At 57.7% G+C, this 8584-nt stretch overlaps 1 protein-coding gene across 3 annotated transcripts in view; it reads left to right on the top strand.

The window, feature by feature from the left end:
* Positions 1-1888: 1888 nt before the first annotated feature.
* RAB11FIP5 (RAB11 family interacting protein 5) overlaps positions 1889-8584 on the top strand; it is a 56518-nt gene continuing 49822 nt past the window's right edge. For all 3 annotated transcript variants that reach the window (XM_069066599.1, XM_069066605.1, XM_069066598.1), the window contains exon 1: positions 1889-2344. In XM_069066599.1, the coding sequence (XP_068922700.1) occupies positions 1917-2344 (428 nt within the window). In that variant the 5' untranslated portion in view covers positions 1889-1916. The remainder of the gene's footprint in view (positions 2345-8584) is intronic.

Genomic DNA, 8584 nt, shown 5'->3' with positions numbered 1-8584 from the left:
TTACAGATAAGGAAACTGAGGCCCAAGCAAGTTAGATGTTAGGAGGCCCAAGGCACACAACAGCTAAGTGGCAGAGACTTGTTTCAAACCCACACCCTTTTGGCTACTCTATCCTGTCCTCAAGAAGCTTACTGTCAAATATGGAGTATTCTCTTGGAAAGATTTGACTTCTGCCAACAGCTAGCTGAATGACCCTGGGCAAGTCACCTATTCTCAGTTTCCTTATCTCTAACATGGGAATAAGACTATTAGAACTAACTGAGTCCTAGGTGAGTTATCGCAAGGGAGCCTGCTGCCTGGGAATGAGCCAGAAGACAAAATGAGTGGGGTGGCCTAGGTGTCCTCTGAGGTCCCCAGCAGCTCTGGAGCCCCATCGTCACAGCATCCAGCCTTCCCCCACCTGTTTCTTTGCCTTCTAGCCAGGCAGAATTTGGACTCTCCTTGGCTTAGTGGGTGGTTCTCTGGAGTCCATGTGGCTTTGCCCAAATTGCTGGGGAGACCCTCGGCTTAGCCAGGTGGGCCCTCAGCCCAAATGGGAAGCTTCCCCACTTTGGTAGGACCCCCCCACCCCCCCCCCTAACCTGCACAGATTTCAAGAACTTCAGGATCATAACCCGGGAGGGAAGGGAATGCCAAGGACATCTGAGCCATTTTACAGATGAGAAAACAGAGGTGAAGCAGTTTCCCAGCCCAGACTTAGAGCTGTTGGAAGGGGCTGGTTTGGCACTTAGTAGGTGCTTCATTTGTTTGTCCTTGAGAGGACCAGTGCAGTCGAAGGGGTGATGTCTTGTCTTAATCAACGCTTGTTGACTGACCTCAGCAGCCATTTACAGAAGGATAGAGTCTGTCCATGAACAATGTGGAGCTCTGGTAACAGGCAGGACACAACTCAGGTCCTGCAGACGACTCCCAGGCACCCTTGCCCGGAGCAAGCTCACCCTAGGGCTTCATAAAGGGCTTCGGACTGTTGGCCCAAGGTCACGTGGGCTGCCAGTGATAGTGACAGAATCTGAACCCAGCTCTGCTGACTCCAAAGCCAGCCTGTTTCCATCGAACCAAATGCTCTTTGTGGTCTGGACTGATTTTAGTGCTTTCCTCCAGAGCCGGGCTCCCAGGCCCTAAGAAGTCCTGAATCCAGGGGTTCAAGGCCAGGCCACTTCACAACCCCTATGGGGGGGGGGGTGGAGGGAAGGGAGGGGAGGGGAGGGAGGAGGGAGGAAGAGGGGGGGGGGGGGAGGACAAGGGAAGGGAGGGCTGGAGAGGAGGGGAAGAGATGGAGGAGGGAAGGAGCAGGGGAAGGGTATAGCAGGGGAGGATGGGTTAGGGGAGGGGAGAAAAGGGAAGGTGGGTAAAGAAGAGGGGTCACGGAGAGGGAGAGGGAGAGGGGAAGGGGGAGGGGAAGACAAGGAAGGAGAGGGTGGGAGAGGAGGAGGAGGAGAGGAACGGGAGGGTCAGGGCCCGGGTTAGGGAGTCATTGCTGTGCCCCCCCTCCCCTCTCTCCGCAGAGGGGTGCCTCCCCCCCCCCCCCCCCCGCCCTCTCTGCTCTGCACTGCAGCTCACCGCATCGCCGGCCCCGCCCCCTCAAGGCCCCGCCCCCGGGCTCGCCAGCCCCCGCCCCTGGCTTCTCCAGCTCCGCCCTCGCCCGGGCCCGCGGCGCTGCAGCGACCGGGGTGAGAGGCGGGCGCGTGGCCGGGGGCGGGGCCAGGAGGGGGGCGGGTCCGTCGGTGACGTCAGTCCGGGCTCGCGGCCGGCCGGCGCGCCCCGCTCGAGCTGATCGCAGGGAGCGGAGAGAGAGCGGAGGGCGTCTGTACCCCGGGCGCCGCCGCCGCCGCCGCCGCCGCCGCTGCAGGGGCCGCGCCTCCTCGGGCCCCGGCCCCGGCCTGCGGGGTGCGGTGCTCGGCTCGTGGGGCGCGGCCATGGCCCTACGGCGCAGCCCCGAGCCCCCCAGCGGGCCGGCGCGCTGGCTGCCCACGCACGTCCAGGTGACGGTGCTGCAGGCCCGCGGGCTGCGGGGCAAAGGCACGGGGGGCAGCAGCACGAGCGACGCGTACACCGTGATCCAGGTGGGGCGCGAGAAGTACAGCACGTCGGTGGTGGAGAAGAGCACAGGCTGCCCCGAGTGGCGCGAGGAGTGCGTCTTCGAGCTGGCCCCCGGCGCGCTGGACGGGCTGCTGCGGGCGCAGGACGCGGACCCCGACGCGCCGGCTCCGGCGCCTGGCGAACCAGCCTGCGAGCTCGTTCTCACCGCCATGCACCGCTCGCTCATCGGCATCGACAAGTTCCTGGGCCAGGCCACCGTGGCCCTGGAAGAGGTCTTCCGCCAGGGCCGCGCCCAGCACCCGCAGTGAGTGCCCGGGCCGGCGGGGGATAGGGAGGCTGCCCAGCGCCCGTGCTTGCATTCTCCGGGCAGCGGCTCCCGGAGCTGTAACTGACGCGGGCAGCCGGCGGAGCCGGAGGGAGCGTGGCGACAGCCCGTTTGGTGTCGCGACTCTTCCTTTCTCGCGCGTGTGCGTGTGTGTGTGTGTGTGTGTGTGTGTGTGTGTGCGCGCTCTTCTCCAGCCCTGCCCGAAGGTTTCATGTGTGTGCCCCTCGGCAGCCCGTTCGCTCCCCATTACAAGTCATGGCCGTGGAGGCCAGCTGCTTCCTTTTACCGAGGAGAAAACGGAGCTTCGGGTCGGTTAAATAACTTGCGGGCGTTCGCCCAGCCTGTGCCTTAGTGTAGAATAGCGCCTCCTCTGTAGGAGCAGAACTAGGCCGGATTGGAACCCAGAACTTCTGCACTCCCGAGCCTCCTTTGTTTTCCGTTCGGCCTCCTGTTGGGAGCAGCTTAAGAGCTATTATCCCAAATAAAGTAACCGAGGCCCAGAGGCCTGGGTCAGGTAGCCTGTAATCGCCCTCCCAACAGGCAGTCAGTGCTGCCCCTCTGGGACGGGTGGCTTATCTGGCCTCTCCCATTAGTTTGTAACTCCTGGCCGGCGAGAAATGCTTTGCCTCCATTCCCACCTCTGACCCAGGACCTTGCTCAGAGCAGGCACTGGACCAGACTGTCGGGCCCAGGGTCTGGACTCAAACCCAGGCCTTTTGACTGAGGCAGGTTCCCTAGTCTCTTGGTTGATGACAGTTCTCCAGGCGGGAATGAAGGGTGACCCAGAGTGGTCACATAATCTCATTGTAGTCTTTGCTCTGGGAAGAGCACTGGGTTGGGGCAGTGAGCAGCTCGGGACCCAGGGCTCAGACCTGGTGATAGGGGGAAGCAGGTAACAGCCAGATAACTCCAAGGGTTCTGACAGCCTAAGCAGGGGTCTTTGTGGTCCCTGTGTGGGGAGAGCCCCTGGGCTGTGAGCTTAGGGGGCGGATGTTCTCACAGCGAGGGACCCCAAGGCTCTGCCATCTGGCCTTGGGAAGAAGGCAGGCCTGGTGGATCCAGATTGGCCGTCCTCTTTCCCCCAGCTGACTCTGTAGTCCGTTTCCTCTCCAGGGGCCCCTGGGGAAGAGGAGAGCTGCTGTGGGAAGGAGGAAGGTGGGCATCCCTGTATGGTTAATGGGAAAAGGTTTTGTTTTGTTTTTGACACTGGTTTTATGCAAATGGGGGGAGAGAGGGGAGCAGGTCCTTAGGGCCCCTGTGCTCTTCCTTCCCAGGGATCCACCCTGCTGCTTTGAGGCCTTCCTCAGCCCCAAACAGCTGAACAGGGCACAGACTTTCTGCAGGTGTGAGTGGGGGGAGCATCCTGGGAGGGTTTCCTGGGCAGGGTAGCAGGGATTTGGGGGTGGGGGTCCAGGGTAGGCAAAAGACTAAGGCAGAAGGAAGCCAAAAAAAAAAAATCCCTGTGTCTAAGGAAAGGAGTTTGTGTGATGTAGAGGGGAGAGGGTAAGGGGTGCCCTGGGTCTCTGGCCCTGTCCCTGGCAAGGCCAGCTCTTTCCTCCTGACTTGCTGTTAGGTGGCTGGATGAGGGGTCATGTGGTCTGTTTGCATCACCCAGCTGGACTGCCGGTGTGTCTGGGCCAGCGATCTGTTAGTCTCCCCCCCTCCCTTTCCTTCCTGGCTCTGGAACAGCTCGGAGGTGATCTGGGACTTGAGGGGCCCCCAGCTGGGGGCCAGCTGAACTCTTCCCTGCCCCCTCCATCATTCTGAGAACTCCAGGCCCTGTTCTCCCTAGTTCTCATCAGTTCTCACTTTCTCCTCCTGGGCCTGCCAGACCAAACCCCTGGCCTCTCATCTGACCAGGGCCTGGATCGATCCCTCTACCCTGGTGCCCCATTCCTGGTTAGGGGAGTGGGATGGGGTAGGGTGGGAATCCTCAGTCTCCTTGGCTCTCAAGCCCCTTTTCCTTCCCCCAACCCCATTTCAAACTGGGCCTCAGTCCTACTTGGTGGGGAGGGCAGTTTCCCTATTGAGTCTGAGCCAGCCCCCCCCTCCCCACCCCCACTGAGTCACTGACAGATGGAGGGGACCCTTTGGGAGTGCTGGAGGATCTCCCTTTGATGAAAGATGTCTTAGGTGTAATGGCTGATAATAACCAGAATTTCCATTTTAAGGTTTGCCGAGCAGCTCGACAATATTCTCATTTGTTACAATTGTGTGAGGTGTGGTGCTGTTATTATCATTTTATGGGTAGAATGAGGCCCCCACAGGTGATGGGATTTGGCCTGATTTAGCCCCTGCTAGCATGGGCTCAGGCTGAATTTGAACTCTAGGCCCGGGCTCCAGCTTCTGGCTCTGTTAGTCCTTATAGCTGGATGGAGGCTGGAATCTTAAAGTGTTAAAGTCTGAGCTGCCTGGGGCTGGGCTGGACCCTGTGTTTGGACCAGACCTTCCTTAGACCTTGACCAGTTGACAGCCAAAGGCCTCCCCCTCCCCCCGGCACGGCTGGAGGCTCCAGCCTCTTCCTTTGCCTTCTTCCTCGAAGATTACCTGGACCTCCCAGTGGCTGTGCCCTGTCTGGGCCTGGTGCTCAGGTCCCATCCCAGCTCCCGAGCAGGGGGAGCCCCACACCTCCTTCCCTCCTCCAGGGTGGACCCCTGCCCTTGGGTTTGGGAAGGCCCAGGCTAGTGCCTTCCCTTGTCTTGGGGTTGGCTGAGTGGAGGATGCCCCTCCTCAGAGGAGACCCAGGGGCTTCCCTCCCCTCCCTCTTTGTAGTTGTCTTGTCTGACTTTCATGACCCCATTTGGGGTTTTCTTGGCAGAGACACTGGAGCAGTCTGCCATTTCCTTCTCCAGCTCATTTTACAGATGAGGAGACTGAGGCAAGCGGGTGAAGTGGCTTGTCCAGGGTCTTACAGCTAGGCAATGTCTGAGGTCAGATTTGAACTCAGGCTCTCCTGACGCCAGAGCTAGCAATCTACCTGTTGCTCACCCTAGGAGCTCTCTTCTTTAGGAAGCCCTGGATTCACGTCCCCTCCCAGATACTTCGTAGCTGTGTGGCCCAGCCTCAGTTTTGCTATCGGCAGAATCCCTGGGTTCTGGGGAACATCCCCTAACCTGATGTATGGAAAAAAGCTTTGCCAGCCTGGAAGGGCCAGAGAGAGAGTTACGGCCCTTCTGCCTAGAGGGAGGGCAAGGCTGTTTCATTTTGGTCTCTGTCTCCCCGAAGTCATTCACATTTTTTTTTTTAATGTTAACACAACAATGAAACTGATATTGGTGTTTGTTCAGAAGTCACAAAGTTTTGAATAACTCACATGATATTCTTTATATCAAATATATTTCTGTTAAATGATATTTACTTAAACAGGATTTAAAATACATATTGGAGAGGCCTAGGAATTGGGACAAGAACTGTGAGATTGTCCGGGAAGCAGAGTTGAGGGTGTGTCAGTGTTATAGAGAGGACCGAATTGTGTGTGGCTCATGGCTCCTTTTTGTTTGATTTATAATGAATCATGATGATAACCTTTCAGGCCAGAATGATGGCTCCATTTCACAGAGGGGTAAACTGAGGCTCTGAGGAAAGCCAGTGCCTAGGGACAAGGCTGGTTGGTGAGAGTGTTCAGGAGCTCCAAGCCTGGGGAGCGGTTGCAGGTTGTGGCTTCTGGACTGGGTGAGCTCCCTTGGGATGGGGAGATAGGGCCAGTTAGATGCCCAGGGGTGCTAGTTGCCTGTCTCGTCCCCCTCCTTCCTCCCAAGTGCCTTCTCCAGTAGGTATATCCTGCCTCACTCAGTCAGTCTGGGCTCTGGCCTGGAATGCAGCCCTTCCCTCCCTCCTCCCTCTGTGGCCACTGCCTGGCCCCCAGCCACATTCCAGCTTCCTGTTTGGAGGCTAGTGATGGGTGATGGTGACAGTGACTTGGGCATCCCCAGTGCCCTGGCCAGAGCCTGCCTGGGTATGGTTGGGGAGGGGGCATTGGGGTTGGCAGCCAGGTATCCAAAGGGAAAGGACAGACTTCTTAAAGCGGCATGATTTAATTCACTAGAATATTATTTTCAGACCCACTCCTTATTTTTAATGAAAACAAAACCTCTCTCATCGATGGTGGTGTTTCCCCCCATCCCCCTCAGGCCTCCTCCCTGAATCCTGACACTTAAAGTTGTAGAACACACAGGGCCAACTCCTCAGATCCCCTGGGGGCCTCTGTGCCCCCAGCTTCCTAGAGCATTGGGGCCAGGGTGCAGGAAAGGGGAGAATGAGTCACTCCCTTCCTCCTGGCCTCCTGCACTGGAGGAAGGGAGGGGAGTGGGGAGGGAGGAGGTCAGAGCCAGAAGCGTTGGAGGAGAAAGGAAGTCAGGTTTTCCAGGTGGGAAGTCAAGGGGCCTTGTGGGCATGTGTCTGATGGGGGAGATAGCTTGTGCCTGCCCTTCATCCTGCTCCCTTCAGAACCCTGGGGGAGGTGACAAAGTAGGCTTTGGAGTCTGAAGACTAGGTTCAAACCCTGCTTCCACCTGTTTTCTCCCTCAGCCTCTGTTTCCCTCTTTGTAAAATGAGGGGCTTGGTCTGGAGGGTTGTATATAAAGTTGTTTCCATCTCTAAATCCTTAAGTCCTTCAAGGACACCGCCCCATCTCATTGGGGTGCCTCTGGTCTTAGGACAGGGGATCCCAGAAGACAAACTCTGCCTATGATTTTTCTGGCCTAGCTTGTTCAGCAGGACAAGGGGCAGAAGTGGGGAGGGTCTGACCCCTGTCAAGGCCTCTTAATGTCATGGTACCTTCTGTGTTACCTGGCAGTGGTTAAGGGGGGACAGGAGCCAGGGTGACTTCTGCCCCAGACACTAGCTTTGTGACCCTGGGCAAGTCCCTTCACTGTGGCAGGCCTCAGTTTTCTGATCTGTGAAATGGTTAGAATAATACCTGGCTCTGAACTCAGATTCCTTGGGTCTTAGCATGGTGCTGTGGGAAGAGCTGAGTTCCTAAACCTTTGTCTCACGCTCTCTAAAATGGGGAGGGGAGGGGGGGGTTCCCCTGGGCCTTGTGGTAGATGCCTGTTCCTGTGCCTGGGGGAGGCTCTGAGCTGCCTGGTGGCTGCACCATGTCAGGATGCTGTGACACAGAATTGGACTCTAAGCCTGGCAGTTTGGGTGCTTCTGGATGACTGGGGAGCAGGAAATGAGTGAGAGCCTAGTATTCTGAGCTTGGACAGAACTTTGAAACGTCATCTCGCCCATCCCCATGTCTTCAGGCTTCTGCCAGTGGCCCATTCTTGAGGCTCCTCACCCAAGATAGGATTGTTGGATTTGGCCGAGGCTTGGGCCTCTCGCTTTTGCCTGTCATCTTGGCTGTGGGCAGGAAGGTTTTCTTCTGGTTCAGGGGATGGTTGTGACTGTCTTCAGGGCCCCATGTGGCCTTTGCCATCCGTTTGTGGGAAAATCAGCACACCCTGCGGCCCAGAGAGAGGAATGTCTCTTCCCTGAGGTCCCACTGGCCAGGTGGAGGGCTGTCAGCTCCTAGACCCGAGTGGGAGAGAAGAAAGGGAGGGTTGTTGTCATTGTTATGGCTGTTATGCTTTGAAATTTGGAGCCTTCAGAGCGTGGGATGGGTGGGCAGGGGAGGGACCCAGACTTCCCCTTCTTGGCTCTCCTTGCATCACCGACTCTGTCCTGTTGGTAGGGTGTGCACACTTCAGTCTGGCCTCTGTGGCCTGTGACCTGGAGGCTTCTCCTTTTTTCTTGGCCTGTGCTGACCATACATGCTGCCCCAGCATTTAGTCTGCCCGGTGACCTGTGTCAGCCACCCTCCAGATGTTTCCCCTGCCTTGGCCAGAGATAGAAACCACAAGGAATCATGTGTGTGCTTGAGTGTGTGTGCATGCCTGTGTGTGGTATGTATGTATGTGCATGTGTGTGTGTGTGTAGAGGGGGGTGTACTCTCTTCTCCTGGAGCCTGGCCCTTGCAAGCTGTGAGCTCAGTGGAGCTTTGCTGGTAACTTGGTCTGCCCCCTACCCCCCCCCAGTAGGGACCAAGCTTTGGCATTCATGGTTGTTGGGGACTTGCTGTGCTCTCCCTTCCTTGGGAAATTAGCCTTTCCCAGCTGGGAGGCTGTCCGAGGGAGGCCCAAGGCATGGAGGCCTGGCAGGATGGGCCTTGGGGGTCCTGTCCCCTAGCAGCAGAGCTGGAGGAGCCCTGGGACTTGCTGCTGACTCAATGGGTGACTC

Source organism: Petaurus breviceps, unplaced genomic scaffold (assembly GCF_028583685.1).
Source record: "Petaurus breviceps papuanus isolate PSGF00001 unplaced genomic scaffold, PetGlider_PUasm1.0 139, whole genome shotgun sequence".
NCBI lineage: Eukaryota > Metazoa > Chordata > Mammalia > Diprotodontia > Petauridae > Petaurus > Petaurus breviceps.
This window is presented reverse-complemented; position numbering and strand designations above follow the sequence as displayed.